The sequence below is a fragment of the Plecotus auritus genome (genome assembly GCF_963455305.1).
Source record: "Plecotus auritus genome assembly, chromosome: 7".
Taxonomy (NCBI): Eukaryota; Metazoa; Chordata; class Mammalia; order Chiroptera; family Vespertilionidae; genus Plecotus; species Plecotus auritus.
In genome coordinates, this window is record NC_137774.1 from 116172992 (window position 1) to 116196885 (window position 23894).

Here is a 23894-nt window from a genome sequence, read left to right on the forward strand (position 1 = left end):
TAGTTAACATTTATTGAGTACTTACCAGGTACCTTTATAAGAACCATTATAATCCCACATTATAGAGGAGGTGAGCAGGGAGGTTTAGAAACTTGGTGAGGGTAACAAAACCAGCAAGTGTCATTGCCAGGCCACCTGGTTCAATCACCTAACCCTTGTACTATGCTACTGCCTATATGATACTCTCATCTAATTAGATTACATTCTGTTTTCCACAGAATATTAATTTATAGAAAGCCTGCATTTAAAAAAAGAACTCATGCTGGCCTTCCAAGGCCCCAGCCCTGGCTCACCTTGGCCTCCTGGAGCCCCGGTCCTTTCTTCGTAAAGCCTGTAGTAACGTTTCCATGCCCTCAAGAGTAGGACTGAAGTGGAAATCTGATTGGGTTATTGCTTGGCTAATAAACACTCCGAGTGCCTTCAGAATCAGGTCTGAACAAGAATCTTTATGGTCTGGTCCCCACCTTTCACCTCTCTTCTCATCTCTTGCCACTTCCCCCGTTGTGTTTCACAGTAACACCAAATGACCACCAGTTCCTTGAGGACATGAGGCTTTTCACTCTCCTGTGTCTACGCAATGCCTTTACCTTTGTCTGGATTGTGTCTTCTCCTTCCCCTGTCTACAGGGGGCTCCTGATCACTGCTCAAATCCTTGCTCTGGTTCCATCCTCTAAGACGCCTTTCACAGACCGGGCCCCTTCCCTTCCAGGCAGACCCGTCCACTGCCTTTCCATAGCCTCCAGACCTGGAATGCATTTCTACAATTGCCTATAAACTCTGTTTTTGTTTTTCTTTCCCCTGCTGGAATATACTTAACGCCCAGGGGCAGGATTAGTATATCCAGCACAGGTCTGACACTCCGACTGACATGGCATTTAATAAAGTTGGCTGCTTACAAATGATGTTTTTATAGCTTCATATTCTGTGCAATTTCCCAAACAAACAAAAACCCAAACAAAACAAACATTGTATGTTATCCCACAGAACTCACACCCAATTTTTTTCCTACTAATAGAGATCATATCCAGTTGGCTTCAGGTTATATTCTCCCTGATACTTGACCACAGTCCAACAAATTTTAGAAGAAATTTTACCTTCACTGTTGGTGCTTCATTAAATAAAAGTCTTAAGCATGTCCGCTGTCTAAAACCTTCCCTGTGTGGAAAAAGGCTCATACCCTTATGCAAAATACTCCCCCTTTTCAGAAGAATGCAGTAATTCCACATAGCCTTAGTCTGCTTCTGATGCACAATTTATGTCATCATTAATAGTTTTAATAACATTAAGTTCAAATCTTCACTGATACTAATATGATTATAAATGGGTGTATAGTACATATATAATACCTATGATGTATTTTTAATCATTAGAAGATATGATGATACAATTATTTTCCACTTTTAGGTGCCATCTGGGGGCAAATGTACGATCACAGTGTAGAAACTTTTAAGAGTACAAGTCACTCCTTACATAAATTAAATCAGGCATATAGAGATTTACATGAACTCTTCTTTGTCAGGAGAGCGGGGGGAGGGAATGCAGTACACTCACTGGCAAGTACTGAGGGACTTAGCATAGTGCTTCACTTGTGGAATTTAAAAATATGATGTTAAAACATTCTGAAGGGGAAAAAAATCCACACAATCCTGTCTTTCATGTTTACTAACTGTTCCCTATTCTTCCTTGTTCTTTATAATCCTTGCAAACATATAAGCATACATATAGTTTTATGTAGTATATTTAAAACTTTAAGCTTAGCTATTTTTGTTGTTATAACATTTATTTAACTAGTGCCCTATTAAGGGATATTTGTTAACTTCTGGTTTTTCATATTAATAGTTAATGGTGCATAAATAACTGTGGGTAGGTAGATCATTTTTTTAAAAAAGAACAAAAAATCTTTCTTTAGGATAAAAGCCTAGAGCAAGATTTTAATGTTCTACGTAAAACGTATATAATATACTAAAATTGCATTTCAAAACACTGCACTAATTTATAAAGCTCCCCAAACTGTCCCAGATTCATCCAAACCCTGGCAGTCCTAGGTTTTAGAATTCAATCTCCACTCACCCCTAATTTAATAAATGTAAAATGATCTCTCATTGTTTTAGTGAGATTTGACATTTTCCCATGTGTTTATTTACTATTCTAAGACATGTATCACTTAAGGCACAAGATAACACCTAATACAACTGAGTTACATGAACAAAAATTGTTTATATTTTCATTATATTACAATAAGGTCTATGAATTATAGCACCAGTAATCTTTCTACCTCATACCTTCTTTCACAAAAATGACTCTCAAAAAAGTGAAAAATAAAAAATTAATATAAAAGTTTCACATCAATCTTTTATATATATTTACATAGTAACTATCAATACTTTTTAATTACCCCTAGATTAAACAAATTATAAATTCCTTTTTAAAAAAACATTGTTGAGACTATTAGAGATGTCCCATTTCCCCCCACTTTGCCCAACTCCACCCAACCCGCCCCTTCCCTTCCCTGGCCTTCACCACACTGTTGTCTTTGTCAACACAGGCTATGCATGTATGTTCTTTGGCTAATCTCTTCACCTTCTTTTTTCCAGTCCTCCCACCCCCTCTGACCTCTGTCAGTCTGTTCCATGTATCCATGCCTCTTTTTCTATTTTGTTCATCAGTTTATTTTATTCATTAGAGTCCACATATTAGTAAGCTCATATGGTATTTGTCTTTCTCTGGCTTATTTTGCTTAGCATAATAATCTCCAGGCCCAAATTCCTCATCAGTAATAAATTAATTTAAATTGAATTATTGCAGCAATATATTTTAAGAAATAGCATATATCATCCATTTCCCCAGAGCATCAATGCAATATCTGTTAGGACTACAAAGCTAAGAGGAATGAGGTTGAAAAGAAAAGTCTAGGGGTTCTATAGAGGGATATAGAGCAGGGAGCGGGGAGCATGTGTGGATATGTTAGTTGTGTGGTCAGGGAAAGCCTTCTTTGCCTTTTTAGAAAAATTACAGTATTGTCAATGCTTTGAAAGTCAGCACTCTGATGCCAACATAGTAAATTTTTAGAGCACATAATTTCTGTCTTTGTTCCTTAAACACAAACATTAATTATTCCTTTGTTTTCAACAAAACCTTGTCTTAACACTACAGTTAACAATGTAAGATTAGGTTCTGTTCCCAAAATGAAAAGCTATATATAACTCAAAGCATGTTTTAACATGAAAACAAGTTTTATTTGGAAGCTGGATTCATGGGCTGGTCCACAGGAGCTTGCTTAATTGATGATACATCTAATTGAAGTACTAATTGTAATTTTTCAATGACATAAAAGTATTCTTTCCAACATTTCCCAGAGGAAGATACATTTATTGTCCCTGTCCTGAATGCTGGGAAACTGTGGAATGTCTCAGCAAAGGCCCCAGAGGACATTAGTAGGCGTAGATGGACATGTACTTCTAGACTTAGATATGGGACAGAAAGCTAATATTTCTGGAGAGGGAAATGTATCCAGTTAGTTAATCCTATCTAATAAAAGAGTAATATGCAAATTGACCACACCTCTGTTACACCCACAAGCCACGCCCACCAGCCACTCAGGAGCAAGTATACAAATTAACCCAATCAAGATGGCTGTGGCCACGGAGCGAACAGGAGGTTTGGGTTTCCCTGGCAATGGAGGAAGCCAAGCTTCCTGCACACCCTGGCTGGCCCAGGCCTTTGCTCAAGGCTACCAAGTTTCAATTATAGAAGATAAATAAATCCCAGATACCAGGGCCTCTGCTTGGGTCGCCGGGGGGTGTGGCCGGCCTGCAAACCACCACAGGCCCCTTGTCCAGGCCGCCCCAGGCCCCAAGGGAACCCCCACCCTGATCCAGGACACCCTTCAGGGCAAATCATCTGGCCCCCCACCCTTGCAGCAGGCCTCTATCTTATCTAATAAAAGAGTGATATGCAAATTGACTGTCACTCCAACACACATGATGGCTGCCCCCATGTGGACTCAAGATGGCTGCCACAAGATGGCCAGCAGGGGAGGGCAGTTGGGAGGGATCAGGCCAGCAGGACAGGGCAGTTGGGAAGGACCAGGCCTGCAAGGGAGGGCAGTTGGGGGCGATCAAGCCTGCAGGGGAGGGCAGTTAGGGGTGACCAGGCTGGCAGAGGAGGGAAGTTGGGGGCGACTGGGCCTGCAGGGAAGGGCAGTTGGGGGGGGGGGGACCCAGGCCTGCAGGGGAGAGCAGTTGAGGGGGGACCAGGCCTGTAGAGGAGGGCAGTTAGGGGTGACCAGGCCTGCAAAGGAGAGCAGTTAGGGGCAATCAGGCTGGCAGGGGAGCAGTTAGGCATCAATCAGGCTGGCAGGGGAGTGGTTAGGGGGTGATCAGGCTGGCAGGCAGAAGTGGTTAGGGGCAATCAGGAAGGCAGGCAGGCAAGCAGTTGGGAGCCAGCAGTCCTGGGTTGTGAGAGGGATGTCCAACTGCCCGTTTAGGTCTGATCACACCGGGATCAGACCTAAACGGGCAGTCGGACATCCCTCGAGGGGTCCCAGATTGGAGAGGGTGCAGGCTGGGCTGAGGGACACCGCCCCCCACCCCCGGGCATGAATTTTGTGCACCGGGCCTCTAGTGGAAATATAATGTTAAAATAGAGAACTTGGGGAAATATGGGTAAGTCAGAAAGACAATATGAAAACTGACAAGCCAAGGAGAAGACTGCTTAATGTTTACACTCCCATGAACAATGGAGAGTGAACCTAGAATTCAGCTGAAGTTTAACTAAATACAGCAGAAGAAATAACAAGCACTAGTCCCGGTTGCCTTGGGAACAGGACCCCTTCCTCATGTTAATGATTCTATAACAAGAAAAGGAGCATTTAAATGAAGTGCATAGTAATCATGGGTAGAGCAGCAGGAGCCTAGGGTAGTGCTCAGCAGTGGGTGTTTTTTGCAGGAATACAGTGGTCAATGGCTGAGTTCATTAAGTGGAATGTGTGGGTTATAGATAAAGCACTGACATGAGCCTGAGGGTTTGAGAACCTCCCTGGTATTGCAAAACTTGCTGATGCTCCCAAGGGCTTGCTTACAGAATTAATTTACTAGTCCCTACACTCTCTGACCATGCTGCATGGAAGGAATCTTCTAATGGAAGCGGGTAGATAAAATAATACCTTGAAAAGCCAAAGCACCCTAAAGTCAGCATAGAAGAAAGCACAGTGGGATGCATAAGACAATACGCCCTTCAAAAGAAAAGTCATTTTCCCCCATCGTCCAAAATGAAAAGAAACAAAGACAGCTGTTTCCTAGTGCAGTGGTCGGCAAACTCATTAGTCAACAGAGCCAAATATCAACAGTACAACGATTGAAATTTCTTTTGAGAGCCAAATTTTTTAAACTTAAACTTCTTCTAACGCCACTTCTTCAAAATAGACTTGCCCAGGCTGTGGCATTTTGTGGAAGAGCCACACTCAAGGGGCCAAAGAGCCGCATGTGGCTCGCGAGCTGCGGTTTGCCAACCACTGTCCTAGTGGGCCCCGAGGGTGTGGTCAAGTCTTCCTTTTATTAAGTGGATAATAGTATATATTTTTAAACAGTACAGTCATGAAAGTTGTGCTTAGTTCCAATATTTCAAAACTTACCTCTAAATGCACTAATGTCCCCATAGTGTACTTGTAGTACAAAGTATTTACTTCCAGTCTCTCCTCCAACTCTGAATCCAACATCTAAAGATTTACAAAAGGTGATAAATTAATATTTTAGAAATGGAAGCCTAAAATGGAGCTAATCTCAGGTTACTGATCTGTGAAATCCAAAGGGAAATAAAATAGCATATCGCATATGAAACTGTAATATGAAAATGAAAATAAACTAGGCATTTTCTGATAATTTCTAATATAACCTATCAATCTTTCTCAGAGCTCTGATAGAATTCTGTGCATAGTTTCCTCCTCAGAACCAGGGTAACCACCTGCACTTTAAGAGGACAATTCGCTCGTTTTGAAAGAAACAGAATAAAGCAAAACAAAATTATTTCCTTGATTATGCAAGACATTTTACTTTGTATATATTCATATTCATTTTTATTTGCTGACTGAATATAGGAGCCTCTCAGAGAAATTACTTTTCTTTCCATATGAAAACAGGTATCTGAAAAAATGTTACTGAGGAAACTGTTACCAACTAGATTAAAAACTCCAGTATGCCAATAAATTTTTGGACTCTGAAGGGTTCCTAATAGTCTTACTATTAATAGAGTTTGCTAGTAAGCTAAAAATTCTCTAACGAGAAAATATTGAGAGGTGGAGGAATATTTTCTTTCTGCTCTACTCATGGATCTTTAAAATGTCAACAAATAAATGACAGACCCCCCTTATTAATTTCCAAATTTGCTTGGTGGTGGCTGCCTGGCAAACTATAGAGAGGATTCTGAAGCAAAGCAAAACAGACGTCAGAGCTGACAGGAGTTACTGAGTCAGGAGAGGACTATGTACTTACCAAACCCTCTTCCGCGCCCCCCCACCCCGCGTCCCGCTTCCCACCATGGCAGACCTATTCTGTAATGGAATGGTGCATTCACTTTGATATTAAGAAACATTCAGGTAATAAAAGAGAGTCTGGTAATTCACTCACACATTGGAAGCTATGAATAGTTAGAGGTGAAGTCAGAAAGCCAGTGAGGTTTGGCATCCTCCTAAATACCCAGGTTCCAGGACTATAAAAAAAATCTGTTTGCTGAAGCAGCAGTTTATTTCATTCCTGGCTGTCCTGGCCCCTGAACCTCTCCTGCTAGCCAGAACCAATGTGCCCGAGGCCAAAGGTGTCTTGAGGTGAACTGGGTTGTTCTCTATCTAAACTGTCATGTGGGCAAATTACAGGGAGAAAGAGTAACTCCCTAAATGAAACCTTTTCAATACAAAGCAAGCCATACGGGCACTTTTTTAGTGTGGAACTGCAGAACGGAACATTGTCAACAACTGTTGGAAAGGACATATAATAAAAAGTACTTTGGAATCAGAAATCAAGCAGCTTAATGTAAAGCTGTCCAAGAGGCCCCAGATGTACCTTTGGGGAGTTTGGTAGGGGGAGCATTTCTTGCCCAGGCATACAGGATGTTGGCTTTATCTGTACAGGTTCCTTCATCACAAAACCTGAAAGAAAGGAAAAGTAGCTATAAATAAAGATTCAAATAGTAAAATGCATAAATCACTCACTGTGATGGGGGGATAAGAGAAAATGTATAAAAACAAAGTAAAATACTACATCAATATATTTTCATTGTAGTCATATCAGCCTTAAGATCCTAATAAAGACTGAAGCAAAGAATATTTTCAATGTGAAAAAAAGCACATGCAAAAGGAGATTTTTTTGTTTGTTTGTTGCCTAATGTAAAACAATCCTGTGAGGTAGCTATACAATTTCTAATTCAGTATGTTCATATGTGGAATATACCTGAAGTAATCAGGTAGAAAAAATAAGCATCACATAGAGAGTCTGAATAAACCAAAGTTAATGCAGAGGAAATTTAGAAGTGGGCTAAAAGGAACGTCATACCTTTCCCCTTTGGGGATCAATGTTATCAGTAAGTCTTTGGCTGTTGCAACAAACAGTACGCAGTGCTCATTAGGGTGAACAATACAAGCATACCCCCACTTAAAGGGTTCAAGAACCCTTGGACTTCTTTAAAGTTTATGAACATTGGTGGTGTCACAAGTTGTTTCATCTTGTGCAAATCACTGTATCTTGGTGAGCCTCAGTATTCTCTCTTGTAAAATAGATATTTACACTTACCTCACAAGAGTTATTCAGCAAGTCAAATGAGATGTACATGAAAGCACTTTATAAACCTCAAAGCATTATACCAGAGTAATGCATTACTTAACAAAACATTCACGTTATCTGATGACTCACTGTTGAGAGGCAGGGCTGGATGGTGAAAGGAACACAGGCAGAAAAACATCTGGAGGTGAATCCCAGAACCTCCCTTAACAGCTGTATCTTGAGCAGGGCTATCGGCAGAGACCGCCTGTACAGAAACCTCTCTAGAAGGGCTGCAATGCTGATGTGTATAAGGCACCTGGTACAGTAACTAGCACACTGGCACCTTCACTGGTAGATCCAATTTCATAAATGGTAAGCTGACTCCAAACCACATAACCCCCACCCCCATTACACTATTTCTCTTAATGTGTTCTGTTATAGAATTGGATTTGTTCAAAACCACCATTAGGTGACATTTTTATGCTGCTTTTATAAATCTATGTTTTGAGAAATTAGCACCAAGAGGGTCAGAATCAGGAGTTTAGGCAGATCTGAAAGATCTGAGGACAATCAAAAACAAGGTCAAACATAGCTTCTTGGGCAGAATGCTGGCTCACAGAGAAGAAAATGTGTACTGCCCCTGACCTGGGGGGAAGAAAGGGCAGACCCTGGTGACTCCCTAAAGAGGTTAGAAACCAAGGCAAGAAACCTGAGAACAGCCAGGACACAATCAAGAAAACCATTGGTGAGAAGTACCTTCCTACTCAGAGGAAGGGACTCCTCACCTGATTCTTGGTTGTAGCCAGAAATGGGGTGAGATAGGCAGTGAGTGCAGACAACTGTTACCTGTCTGAATAAAGGGTGAGGGGCCAGAAGCCAGGAGGTCCCCACAGGTTATGTACAGCAACTATTCTTGCTTCTATGTCAGGCTGCAGAAAGAAACTGGGTAATGTGCCATGTAAAACACATCAACTGGTGGGTCCTTACTGTTCACTGTCAAGAACAATATACTTATGGTGAAGGATCATTACCTTACCATGTGAGACACACACTGGACCAAACGTTCGGGATGTCCTGTGCCCAGTGTGCTAAAATGCTGAGGGTCCTGGACAGTGCCCAAAGCACTTGGCCTCAGGCTACAACTTAAAAATGGAGATTGTCTGATGTGATGAACTTTGTATCTCACTGCTGTCAGCTACGAAAATTTAAAGATCTGCGTGACAATTTTTATAGCTTTCAACAAAGACCATGAATGTACAGTGCCTAACATCACTGTGACGACAGTCTTAGTTTAAACAAGATAATTATTTCCTCTGCTATGGAAGTTGATTCCATGCGTGACTAGTAAGAACCAGAACGAAACAGTGAAATACAATCGAGAGAACTGGTTTAGTAAATTTTTCTCAGTGACATATTTGATTATGTCACTCGCTGGCACAAAATCTTTCAAATGCTTCCCAAGAATCACAAAATCCAAACATTGTAGCATAAGGCCTTTCATGATCTGGGACCTTGTTATAGCTCCAGGAAAAATAAAAACTTATTCGTCATGCCAAGTGGCTGCCAGTGTCTAATCCCTCTCTTCTCTACTGTTCCTTTGCCTGGAGAACACCTCCCAGCTCTCTGTCTGAGAAACGTGTGCTTCTCACCTTCTCCCTCAAGATTCCACTCATGTCTTCCTCCTCGGGGAGCTTTCTCTGACCCCCACCCCATGCAACTCCCATTTGTTAACCACAGCATTCACCCTATGAATCAGTGTATTTATCTCCTCAACCAGGCTGTGCACACTGAAGTTTGAGTGCACTCCTAACACTTACAACCCTGCCTGGCATTTAGTAAATATTCAAGAAATGCTTGGTGATCTTAACTGCAAAGTACAATTTTAACTTTTCATATACAAATACTTAAATAATTGAATTGGCCTAAATTTTATTGTACTGTTAAGTATAAAAATATTTTTTAAATTTAGTTAAGAAGTTTTAACAAAAATATTACATAACAACAAATTCGAATTATTGCTTGCCTAGTATTTTGTACAAACAAGCTTAAGTTCATTCTCACAAGAATATTGCAAATAGGTTATACTTTACAGCGGAATAAGCTCAGAGAGTTTAAGTAATTGCCAAAGGTCACACAGTGGAGCCATGATTCCAACCTCTGGCTCTCATACTTCCTTCTGCCTCAATTTGTGAGAATGACTTGCAGGCAGAGAAAGGTATTGTCTGAAGGTAAGCTTTGATGACTACTGTCATATCTGCACTACATTGCAATTTGTGCATGCAACTTCTAAAACCAAATCCTACATCAATTCTTCTGACTTATCCATTCTGGTAAAAGAGCTTCAAAAGCAAACTTCGGTTTGCTTTTCAAAATCTTGCTTTATGATTTTTTAAAGAATGTACTAAACTCAAGACTGAGTAAAGAATGATTCACTGTAGGGAGCTGGGATGTTGAAACTAATCCTAAAACCCAATGAGTGAGAGGACTAAGGAAGAGGAAAAACACGAGGCCGAGAGCAATGGATTCTATAGTGGATGACACATGAGAGTGGCAAAGAGCATTGGGCTTCAATCCCTGCACCTCCTCATTTTCAGATTTCCATTTCCCATTTTAAATAAAAATAGCATCCTATTTTCCCCACATAAAAGGTATGACAGGATAAAGTGGATATTGTGTATTTTGGCTCTCCAAAAAGGGTCTTGACCAAAATAGAATTTTTACTATCCTTATTTATTTATTAATATATTTTTATTGATTTCTGAGAGGAAGGAAGAGAGAGAGAGAGATTGAAACATCAATGATGAGGCCCTAGCTGGTTTGGCTCAGTGGATAGAGCGTCGGCCTGCGGACTGAAGGGTCCCAGGTTTGATTCCGGTCAAGGGCATGTACCTTGGTTGCGGGCACATCCCCAGTGGGGGGTGTGCAGGAGGCAGCTGATCGATGTTTCTCTCTCATCGATGTTTCTAACTCTCTATCCCTTTCCCTTCCTCTCTGTAAAAAATCAATAAAATATATTTAAAAAAAAAAAAAAAAGAAAAAAGAAACATCAATGATGAGAATCATTGACTGGCTGCCTCCTGCATGCCCCAGCCAGCAACCTGGGCAAGTGCCCTGATAGGAAATTGACCCATGACCTCCTGGTTTGTAGGCTGACGCTCAACCACTGAGCCATGCCGTCTTGGCACTCTCCTTATTAATAAGAGTCTGAAGGTTAGGAAGCAATGTAACCAACCCTTGATCAATGGCTGTTGTAATTTCAGGCCTCATCAACCAGGCTCCTTATTCTTTCAGCAGTTTCTCCTAAAGGCTCCTCCAGATTAAGCCAATTAATTGTGAAAAGATTCACATAGCTCCCTTGTGGTTTCCTAGTATTCACTGCAAAAATGATGAGAATTAACATTTGAAAATAAAACCATTCCGGGTTCCCGAACCTTTGCTGTAGAACCTTTTCACCTCTAATCCATGGGGAAACCATTCAGATGGCATGAATATTTTTAGACTATGCCAAGAACTGAAAAGTGCTAGCCTGTCATTTTAAATTATCCAAATAAAGCACAACTGACTGTTAAAAAGTACTCTCTGGTTGTAGCTGTTAAAGGCTATTTAAAATCCAAGGTTACTCAGGGAAGATCAGAAATGATAACTCATTTCTTCTATTCGCTAAATAAGTTTTAAAAAAAAACACCTATCAGGCCCTCAAGTTAATAAGTCTCTGCCTTCTCTTCCAATTTTAATGCATTAAATCTCTAACAGAACCACAGGAATCCAAAGTTAGAACGTTTCTTTAAGAAACAACATAAAATCAATGGCATATGTGTAATATCCTTACCTTTCAAAATTGCATCCAGTGAGTCATGTGTTCAAATTTCATTAACTGTTTTATAAAATCACAGAACATAATTTCCCATTCAGACAAACCCTATGTGAATTTCAATGCAATGGGTATCCATTAATATAGTATCAGGATACTTAATGGGAAAGCTCAACAAGAGCACTGATGTATCAGCAGCAGCCTGATAAACAGTGCCACACTATCCACAACCCTCCATGAGATCAGAGAAGCAATAAAGTCCATATGAGCATTGTGTCTATTTGTCCATGCCGAACTCTCAGTGCCTAACAAAGTGCTTGCACATAGTGCAATGTTTTATTAATCAATATTTTATTAATAAATGAATAAGGATAATAACTACCACTTATTCAGTACTCCCATGTGCCAGGCACTGTGCCAAGCACATTATCTACATCCCCTTGCTCTTCATAATGGCCCAACTAGGCAGGATTAATATCCCCATTTTACAAATGAGGAAGCAGCCCAATACAGGTTAAATAATATAAGTAATATTTATTACAACTATCAAGTAGTAGAACTGAGATTTGAACCAAAGATGTTCTGCTTTTGAAGTTCTGATTCTATGTTAAATGTTAGATGTGAGAGTACTGTGCTATAATATTGCTATTTTGTTTAACATAAATACTAGTCTGAGGCAAAAAAATGTTCAAAATTATGTATTGTTTGTTTCTATTGACTCTGTCAAAATGGTTACATCCATGACATTTTATTTTCTTAAAGTTGACTCTAGTCTACAAGGAATTAGTCAGTTGCTAAGAAACTCTTATCAACACCTCCAGTACAGGCACCTAAAAATTAGCCAAGAAATACGATCACTGGTGACCAGGAGTTAGAACAAGATGCCAAGTGTATTGTAGTGATCTTTTATACTCTCCTGATCTGCAATATAATATGAATATCCTATCTAATAAAAGAGTAATATGCAAATTGACCATACCTCCGCTACACCAACAAGCCATGCCCACCAGCCAATCAGGAGCAAGTATGCAAATTAACCCAACCAACATGGCTGTGGCCACAGAGAGAGCAGGAGGCTTGGGTTTCTCTGGCAATGGAGGAAGCCAAGCTTCCTGCACACCCTGGCTGGCCCAGGCCTCCGTTCAAGGCTACAAAGTTTCAATTATAGAAGATAAATAAATCCCAACAAAAATGGCTACGGCCACAGAGTGAGCAGGAGGCTTGGGTTTCCCCGGCGATGGAGGAAGCCAAGCTTCCTGGCCGGCCCAGGCCTCATCTCAAGGCTACAAAGTTTCAATTATAGAAGATAAATAAATCCCAGATACCAGGGCCTCCGCTTGGGTCACTGGGAGGCATGGCCGGCCCGCAAACCACCACAGGCCCCTTGCCCAGGCTGCCCCACACCCCAAGGGAACCCCCACCCTGATCCAGGACACCCTTCAGGGCAAACCAGCTGGCCCCCACCCGTGCATCAGGCCTCTATCCTACCTAATAAAAGAGTAATATGCAAATTGACCGTCACTCCAACACACAAGATGGCTACCCCTATGTGGTAAAAGATGTCTGCTCCCATGTGGACACAAGATGGCCACCACAAGATGGCTAGCAGGGGAGGGCAGTTGGGGGCAATCAAGCCTGCAGGGGAGGGCAGTTAGGGGTTACCAGTCCAGCAGAGGAGGGAAGTTGGGGGCGACCGGGCCTGCAAGGAAGGGCAGTTGGGGGGGGACCCAGGCTTGCAGGGGAGGGCAATTAGGGGTGACCAGGCCTGCAGGGGAGGGAAGTTAGGGGTGACCAGGCCTGCAGGGGAGGGAAGTTAGGGGCAATAAGGTTGGCAGGGGAGCAGTTAGGCGTCAATCAGGCTGTCAGGGGAGTGGTTAGGGGGTGATCAGGCTAGCAGGCAGAAGCGGTTAGGGGCAATCGGGAAGGCAGGCAGGCAAGCAGTTGGGAGCCAGTAGTCCTGGATTGTGAGAGGGATGTCCGACTGCCCATTTAGGCCTGATCATACCAGATCAAGCCTAAACGGGCAGTCGGACATCCCTCGAGGGGTCCCAGATTGGAGAGGGTGCAGGCTGGGCTGAGGGACCACCCCCCACCCTGCCATAGCCATTTTTGTTGGGATTTATTTATCTTCTATAATTGAAACTTTGTAGCCTTGAGCGGAGGCCTGGGCCGGCCAGGGTGTGCAAGAAGCTTGGCTTCCTCCTTTGCCAGGGAAAACCAAGCCTCCTGCTCACTCCGTGGCCACAGCCATCTTGGTTGGGTTAATTTCGTGCACCGGGCCTCTAGTATTATAATATTCAAGTAGAATAAGGAAATGAATACACTTAATTTTAGCCTAGAAAAATGTATGTCTAAACTTTGTTACTATACTCAAAGACACACTTTACAGTGTTTAGAACAAAGAAAAGGGTAGGTTTTGGAGACTATATTATTTCTGTTTATGCTGACAAGGATGTTATGTATATTTAACTTTAAAAGTTTGTTATGGAAGAAAACAAGAGGGGATTGCAGAAGGCACAATGTGAATCTTACTGCATAGTGTACAGATCGCAAGTAGCTGGGTATAGAGTGGGTGCATAAAGGCAGCAAATATCATATTCAACCAAAGGATCATTGTCATCCTGAGGGAGGCAAGGAAATTTTAACATCAACCGACAAAAGAGTCATTTAAATGAGTAACCAAGCAGGGTGTTTCACATACATGCTTCTCTCTCTATATATTTACATATATGTTTTAGCTAATTTCTCTTTCCCTTCATCAGCATCTGTAACCCTGTGGAGATAGTGGCATTTAAAAAGACACAGCAGGTGGTTAATAAATAGAAGCAATGGAAAGGGATTTAAGCTAAAGCTTCATAGGGTGGTAAAGCACTACTGCTTTAGCTGGAGAATGATTCCAAGTTAGAACAGCTAGAAACAGCCTCATTTAATCAGCTGGGATTCTTCTTCTCAAAAAAGATCAAACAACCTATAGGAGCCATATTTCATTTGTAAAAGTAGTTGGTCATGATAAGCGTCATTAGGAATAGTTTCCAAATCAAATATTAACTGCTATGACTAAATATAATTTCAGCTCTGCATAGAAGATCACGCCAAAATACAAAGCAGGATACATAAAAGGCCCGTTCACTTTAATCATGGAATATTATGAACACAATCCTGGGGTGGACAGTCATAAATTGCTTTAAGCCTTAAGTGCTTTCTTTACTCAGCAGACTAAAGGTACACAAGCCTGTAGGATCTCACACTACGAAAAGCCAAAGTACTCCAGGATTACCCCACATGCCAAAGCAATTTGTATGAAGAAAGTACCAGGCTTTTCAAATCCTGGAACTCTTTGTAGTTAACCATTCATTTAAAAAATTTTTATCGTAGGAGTAAAAAAAAGTAGAGAAAGTTTTCATAAAATAGATAAATGCAATATTTCAATTTCCAAGATTTCCTAAATTTGCTATTTTTTTTTTTTTAGTGGAGAGCAGTAATAAATTTTTTACATCTAAATGACTCCGTTTTCACCACCTCATTTCCTTACTGACCCCTAAAAAGCCCCAAAGAGCATCTGCTCACCTATGGCTCCTACATAGCCAACAAATCTGAGGAACTTAGAATGCTCTGCTTTGAATGAAGTCTGCAAGCTCAAATAAAGTCCAAGTCATGCTATAGCTATGCTTGCTCCAAGCTTGGTGCTCTTACTTTCCATTGGTCCCGAGATGTTTTAATTGTTTCTTTTCAAAGCCTGAGAAAGAAGGTGTGTGGGGTGGAACTGACAGGCACTCTTGCCTTCTTTACATGGGCCAGCAGAGCTGCTGCTTTTCCACCAGCTGGTCCTGATTTGCATCCTCGAGAGATATGTAAATTCGAAATTGAGTGCCAGGCCCACTCTAACCATAAAGGGACCACCCTACAGTATATTAAAAGGTTCACATCAATGTGTGCAATTTAAATGCACATGCATATAATTAACTAGACACATTACCAGTGTGAGCTGCTAATTTGGAATGAGACACAAAAGACTGGAATATGTGCAGAGGAAAAAAAAACTTTAAAATTAAAATGAAAACTACATAATGAAAACTGCTTCATGCTGTGTCTACTATTTTCATGTAAACTTAATATAACTGTAAATATATTTTAATGAACAGTAGGAAGAGGCAATTACAAAGAGCAAAGGAGGGCACTGTAGCGGTGAAACTTCATCAGAATAGCTCTTTGCCTCGATATTAAAAGTGCTGTTTGAAGACAGGAGATGAATTATAACTTCATAATTTCAGGGAAGATGTTTTACTTTATTAGAGATACAGACCTATTTGCCAACCTGCTGGCAACGAAAATAGAGCAGTCAAGTGAAAATAGGGAAACCCTATCTAACCAACAGTGAAGAGAGAAAATCCTAGCTTGATGTTTTGGTGTTAAAATATCCCAATATTAGCTTTTTCTTCTTTCACTAAAACATCCTTACTTTTCCATAAAGACTTCTCTAGAGTGTGAATAGGTTTTTGATATTCTGAAGCATCAAAAAACCATTATAGTTATAATAACCAAAACTATAGGTGAAATTTGGAAATCTTTTAAGTACTGTCTGTATCTTAGAGCAACTGAAAATTAGATTTGCATCTGTAAAATGAGTGTGATAAATTCCACAACTCAGATACTTTAGATAAATAATGCAGGGCTTCAGACAGTGATAGATTCTGGTGCTTGTATGATAATTCAGGTGGGACAGATAAGAGGCTGAGCAGCTGGAAAACACCCGCTGTCTGCTCCAGGGCTGAGCCTGTGCTGCACTGGGGGTAGGGAAACAAGTATATACTTGTGAAGCAACTGAAAAGTTCATCCCATAAAATATCCTGAGAGCTCTAATTCTTTCCAGACCAATGAATTTTGCTAATATTAGGGGAGGGAGGGGTCTATACCATCTTTCAATGGAGAGTATGGCTGGGTTGTGGAAGTCAGTCACCAGAAACAGTTTTACTTAATGCATATCTCCCAGTTTTCATATTGAACAGACAACATATATATCCTACTTTTAAATGTCAGATGAACACTTTGGGCTTGGTTAAAAGGAGATGAATAACAGCATCGATTACTGTCCTTGTTTTATGGTTACAAAGTCAATTATAACAAGCCTATTGACTGAGTTGAAATATGGGCTGCCAGATAGATTTTTAAAATCTATTTAAAATGCTATGGGTATAATGTCATTAAGAATTCTAATTACTTAATGATGCAACCCAATGGCAAAACGTAGTAGACTGCCTGTTTGAGGTGATTCAACCACTGCACACATCTCCAACTCCCAATAATGATGCCTTTCAATCTGACTCAGCATTTGCATGCAACTTATATGCATAGAACTATGGAATTTTATAGATAAATGATCTAGTGAGAGTATCTTGATAAAATGAAAAACCAGGGCCAAACCACATGCAACAGGTAACATGCCCAGGGAATCCAGCCAGTGAGTTCATTACTCTTTCTTTCTACTATGCTGCCTTGCCAGTAATAATTTTAGCAAAATAGTATGTGTGTAGCAATTACATTACTCAAAATTACTGTTTTCACTTTCATTTACAATTTGCTTTGAGTTCTCTTTCCTCAACTTAGAAGTCCTTTGGATGGACTTAATATCAAAATAGTATATTAAAGAATATGAATAAATACTTTAAAATAGCCAAAATAATGTGTTTGCTCTGATATTCCCTTAACATGAGAACACTGAGCTAGAACACTGAGCTAGTTCATTTTATATATTTTTCCTTAATAATCAGAACCATAATAACATGTAAGTGACGTTTTATTTTTTCACTCATTCTCTTCAATCAGGGTGAAGCTAAAGCAGATATTTCAAGTTCACATCCCTTCTAGCTATTTTTAACCATTTTAATTCAAAGGTAAATTTTGCTAATTTCAGAAAAATTATTTTGAAAAAAACAAAAACCAAAGGATGTTATTGGTTAAATCAGATTCAGAAATGCTGTCAGAGAATAATCTTTTAATTCCAACATTTTATTTACAAAAATCTATTGGAGAGCAAAAACTGGAATGTTGATATCAAAGGATATTAACTGTGATTTGCTGACTCCATTTTTGTATGAATTCAGTCACGTGAGAGAGGTTCCTATGTGATATGCCCCTTTCACCAAATACTCAAGCCTATTAACAAATGCTTTGATGTTACTTGGTCCATGGAGATTTCCACTAATTTCCCAGTGCTAACAGTTCCAAATACATATAACAATTGTTTATTATAAAACTGACCAGAAAGCAGTTGCTGCATACCTCGAATCAGCCTAATGCATACTAGGATGTGCAGAGAAGGGTCTATCAACCTAAGTGATCATGCAGCAACAGGACCACAAAACAGACCCCTTCCCAATGCAAAGGAAGACACAATAGTCATTCTGCACTGTTAAATATGTAACAGGATTCTGACCATTAGTGCAAAATGTGAGGCTTAAAATGCACAGCTATTTTCAAAGTTCACTGATCTTCTTACCACCAAAGAACAAAATGAAAGGGAAGATCTCAAGCCATAATTATGCTGTAAGCTTCTGGGGGTAGAAAACATATCTATTTATCTTAGAACTTCCCACAGCATCTGCTGCAGTTCTGACATATAACAAGCATTTAATAGATGTTTATTGATTGTTCATGACATGGTATTAAGGCTCACCACAGTGATTAAAATAAATTCTAAAACTGCAACAGTTACTTGAATAAATAAGACACAGTGTGGTGAAACAGAAGTAACTGGATTTGGAACTGGACAACCTAAGGGTCAATCCTGGTCTGACACTAACTGGCTGTATTACCTTGAGCAGGTTACTGAATCTCTGAGCTTCCAGCTCCTTGTCTGTAAAGGGAGGGTAATAATACCTGCTTTGCAGAGATGTTAGGGTAAAATGAAATGGTGTACACAGATCACCTAGCCTGGTGTCTGGAATAAAGAAGTGCTCAATGAATACAGCCAGGGTGCTGTATTCATGAACGTAAAAAAATAAATAAATAAACACCAGAGTATCCATTATCTATTTTTTTAGTCTTTCTTTTCAAGCTGCATGCATCCTGACACACACTCTCTGTAACAACAGACATATCTTTATTAAGTCAATGTCAAAGACCGATGGATGTGCTCCAGAGCAGAGGAAATAACTGTGATAAGCAAAACATGAGCACGACTTGATGCAAAAGAATGAAGTTCTTTTTTAAAGAAGAAAATATTCTGCCTATTTATTAATCAATTGTGGAATACTTGCACAGATGCACTCTGTACTTATTAAAAACACACATTTTCTACACCCCTTTCTACTATGAGCCTATTATTCCTTACCAGTAACTTCCAGTGGACGAAGGCATGTTGCATCCAAAAAGTAACATATGATGGACAGTATCCATGCTGGCACGCGGTTTGAAGTCAACTGTTAAGAGAAAATAATACATGAATATGAATGCAAGTTACACTTCCTTGTACAAATGTCACAAGAGACTATTCAACGGTTCAAACAGCTGTATAACAAAGATGTTTTGATGCTCTTAGGATAGAATGCCCTCACTGTATAAATTGTCTTATTCCTTAAGATGAGCACAATTTGATCATTTAATTTAGTATGATAGTAAACTATTACCTAACAAAAAGAAAATAATGAGTTAGTAGGCTGAAACTACACATACACCCACATACACTTTTAAATGGAAGGCCCCTTTTAAAGTGAAGAGAGCATTATGTGGATATAAATGAAAGCTCCAGGCTATGGATTTACAATATATTTCATCCAGATATCAGCAGAATACTGAATGCCATAAAACACACAGCACCACACGGCATGAAACAGAAACCACAGTGAGGGGTCAAACATGAGCAAAAGGATTCATAATGCAGTACAAGCTTATTACCATCTTAAAGTTATAGAAGTCAACTAGGATATGATCTGGAGAAACAATTTACTAGAAAAATGGAAAATACATCTTTATAAAAATACATAAATGACTGTCCAGGATGAGTGCTGTGCACTTGTTAAAGGGATACTGAAACTTACTCAATGTCCTTTCTCTTTTTCTCCTAATAATAGTGGTTGAAAGACATTAAAATAAACAAAAATCAGTTCAGAGGAAAAGCAAAGAAAGAAATCAAAGCTAAGTATACTATTATGGATGATCAATATTGAGCACAAGCTCTCTTTCCTGGTTTGGTTTTGGCTCATCTCCTTTAGTCTGCATTCAAACTGCTGTCTTATGGGGCAGTTTACAAGTCACCTTTACACACAAAAATGCTAATTAACCTCAAATGACCTTAATTCTCAAGCATGTATAAAGCTGTATCTTTTAGCTCTTTTTGTCTGGTTGATAAAATTAATAAAGCATCCTTTGCTGCTAAAATATGTATCTGAGACATGCATATTTATAAAATAAAAAATGTTCTACTGTAGCACCGTGACTTGCAAAGTGTGGTTGATCAGAAAACACAGGCTACCTACTAGGAGACATCTTGACTTACAACTTTCAGGGAAAATAAAAAGCTTTTCATTGATTGTGCTAGAAAGAAGAAATTTAAAGTCTAAAAAAAACACCCACACATCGTGAGATTTTTATACCACCATTTAAAAAACTAACAGGAGAAGGCTGGAAAATGGACTTCATATAACCTGAGGCTTTGTTTTCTATTACAAAAGAACACAGTAAGCCTAGGAGATTAAAGAAGATATTTGGAAGGAAAGAATCAATTGGCAGTTACAACAGTTCACAAACCATAGAAAATCATATTGTTACCAAGCCTTAGTTTGTTAGCAAGAGAAAGAGAAAGAAGAAGAGGGATTCTATCTCCACAAACTCTCAAGCTGAGGGCAGGCTCTGCTTCCTCTCTCCCATAATCCTCTTGCGATCATCCCTGGCAGAAGGAAAACTGAAAAAGTACCAAGGTGGGCTTTTTGTCTCTGTCTTTTTGTTTTGGTACTAGAGGCCCAGTGCACGAAATTCGTGCATGGGTATGGTCCCTAGGCCTGGCCTGCAATCAGGGCCATCTTCCCCTGCTGACAGCAGCCGGCCCTGCCCCCCCCCGCTGCCACCCACCCCCAATTCCCCGTTTGCCATCGGGCAATCGAGGCCTGTGGGCTGGGGGCAGCTCCTGCATTGAGCGTCTGCCCCCGGTGGTCAGTGCACGTCATAGCGACCAGTCGTTCCACTGTTTGGTCGATTTGCATATTACCCTTTTATTATATAGGATGTGCCTCAGTGGTATGGGGATTACTTTGAGCTAAAGGAAACTTAGACCCTGCAGGCTCAAAGAACTTTCTGCCCCCCTCCCTTAACTGTCTAGATCAGTGGTCGGCAAACTGTGGCTCATGAGCTACATGCGGCTCTTTGGCCCCTTGAGTGTGGCTCTTCCACAAAATACCATGGCCTGGGCGAGTCTATTTTGAAGAAGTGGTGTTAGAAGAAGTTTAAGTTTAAAAAATTTGGCTCTCAAAAGAAATTTCAATCGTTGTACTGTTGATATTTGGCTCTGTTGACTAATGAGTTTGCCGACCACTGGTCTAGATCAATTTAAATTAGGAACCTGGTCCATGATTAGAGTCATCACCATAAATGATTTTTTACCTTTATATAGCAGGTCAAACTAATAACTGATGAACATGTGGTTTCCCTGCAATTACCTTCCGAAGCCCTAAGCTGCATTACCTCATCCCTAGCTCAGAACGTCTTGTATACCCATATTTCCTTTCTGTCTATGAACCTCTCACATATATAGGGTCTCTGACTCTACATATGTAATTAAATGTGGTCATTTTCTCTTGCTAATCTGTCTCATGTCTATTTAATTATTAGATCACTGAGAGCAGAGGACAGTTCTTCCTTCCCCACAGAAACAGATCGATATCTTTAAGTGGTAGTAAAAGAAAATTCCTCAGAGTTCCCTTTTATAAACACTCTCACTAACTCATACATTCTTTCAAAAACTCAAGATCTAATTTAAATGCTAAGTAAATTATTAGTACAGAGTGAAAACAGGCACCCAACCAACTTTTTCATATCCTAACAGAAGAGTATATTGACGTATTTGCATCATTACAGCTCAAAATACAATTTATTGCACTTGAAAAATACCTCCAGCAAAAAGAATGTCATATCAAAATGTAAATCTAAAACAAACAGTAGATACATAAAATAAAGCAGGACTGGGACAATTTCATCGAAGGGGTCAACTGGGAAAAGACTGGCTGACAGGTTCATTTCCTGGGTTTCTCCATTCCTATGTATATGCCTAGCTGTGCAAATCCAGACCCCACCCCTCGTCAATAACAGTGAGGACCACTGAGTAGGCTGGAGCTTTCAACACTACACAAGACAGAATATGGAAAGATATTTTAAAAGCACATCTTATAAGCAATTCCCTCTTCTTTTCTTTTTCTCCCATCATACACCAAAGAAATAAAGGATCCAAGGGGAAGAGCACGAGAGGCTAATAATGAAGGCAACTGCACTTAAGTGTGTGACTGACAGGCAAAATAAACAAAGGCAGCCTCGGGATGGGGACAAACAGGCATAAACACAGCCTTACGAGCATGCAAGGGAATGCTATATATGATAAGATTAAATGTGCCACCGACTCTTCTAACTCAATAAGATGACAGGTGCTCAAGTGGAAATGGTACTTCAGTCTCAATATCTGTTCACAGTTCAGATTGCCTGAGGCAGAAGATCAGGGAAAATTTTATAGGCAAATAAGTGTGACTAAGTCCTGGGACCCAAATTCTCATGAAGGACTAAAACTCCAGAAATAGTGCCTCATGCATATTAATTAAAGGAAATATGATGACACACAGTGCACAGGTTGAAAGATTTCTCAAAGGATAATGCCATCTGAAATGAAAGACTGGAAAGTATGTGTGTGGGCGACATATTGAGCAAGGAGATAACTGGGTCTATTTTCTGGAGTTCTAAGCAAAATTTGTTGTAACTGTATGAGGTTGTTGGGGATTTATGGCCTCTTTTAGCTAACATCAGACTGCAATCAGGGCCATAAAATACACTAAGAATGTGAACTAAGACAGAATTTCATTTAACTCTTGGCTTTCTATTTTTCCTTTCCAAGAAGATAGCCGGATCTGCATGTCAACATATCTGCCAGACCCAGGATGTGGAAAGACTTCGAAGAACACAGATAGCCAAGTGAGAATGAGCGATTAAGGAGATATCCATGTACATAGAACCAATCCTAAATTATCGTTGATAGTGTGGAACACCCTCTTTAGCTAAAGGTACACAGTAGGGGAATACTATATATAGGCTTTGATAATTAACCTATGGAATAAAAAAGAACTGATTTGCAGATGCAATTTTTTTTAAATTTTTTTATTAAGGTATTATATGTGTACATATCTTACCATTGCCCCCCCCCCCACCCTACTCCCATACATGCCCTCACCCCCCGATGTTTTGCAGATGCAATTTTGGATCTCCAGAACTTAGGCCTTGAAGAATTGCTGTGTGATATGTCATTAGAGATAATTGTTGTTAACTCTATTTCTTTTTTCCTCCAAGTGGGGAACATATTATACACAATAAAAAGTTTATTTTGCATACTGTGGATATTTTTCCATGTTACTAAACAATTTCCATCAATAGTACTTTTCCCTTGATTTTGTGCATCAGTAGTACCTTGTTCAAAATACAGGTGCCCAGCGTCAATGCTAGATCAGCCTTGCCCCTTCCTTCATCAATATTTCATTCAAATCTCCCGAGGTCATTACAGGCAAGTGTATCTTTGAAAAGTTTCAGAGATGAATAACAGGGGACTCTGACTACAATCAATATTTTTAGTGCCTGAATACACTGTATATTGTGAGCATACTAAGAATTCAGTTAATTCATCTTAGTTAACTTGGACTGCCTTGCTCTTTTATGTGCATAGGACAAATAGTAAAAACAAGGTTTCTTTCAAAATAAATATATAAAAAAGTTTCTGAAGGCAAAAGTTAGTTGACCCTTTAGAGTTTTTAAATATTGAGAGAATAGAGAGGTGTAAGGTTTAAGAAACAATAACGTGAAGAAATTGTCATAATGAAAAAAATTACAAGCAGGCCTCCGAATTTTAGTATCACTCACATAAATATGTCTTTATTTCCAAAAAATACAGATTATACTTCAAAAACCATTTGTAGAAATTGAAGATAATGCTCTAAATTGTAACTTAAGTGTAGGATATGATCAGCCTTAATGTGTGTCATCTTGCAGTTGAGCCAAAAAATTCAGAAAAATGTAAAGCTCACAGCAATACTGCCCATTGGGTAGCATGTTAAAAACCCACGGCAATGGCAAATTATATTATCTTCTAC

The 23894-nt window shown here is 39.8% G+C and overlaps 1 protein-coding gene across 23 annotated transcripts in view; it reads right to left on the reverse strand.

The window, feature by feature from the left end:
- PAM (peptidylglycine alpha-amidating monooxygenase) overlaps nt 1–23894 on the reverse strand; it is a 290016-nt gene that overhangs the window by 86515 nt on the left and 179607 nt on the right. For all 23 annotated transcript variants that reach the window (XM_080677812.1, XM_080677814.1, XM_080677815.1 and 20 more), the window contains 3 exons: nt 18893–18980; nt 7056–7141; nt 5633–5716 (listed from right to left, as the gene is read on the reverse strand). In XM_080677812.1, coding sequence (XP_080533938.1) covers nt 5633–5716; nt 7056–7141; nt 18893–18980 — 258 coding nt within the window. The remainder of the gene's footprint in view (nt 1–5632; nt 5717–7055; nt 7142–18892; nt 18981–23894) is intronic.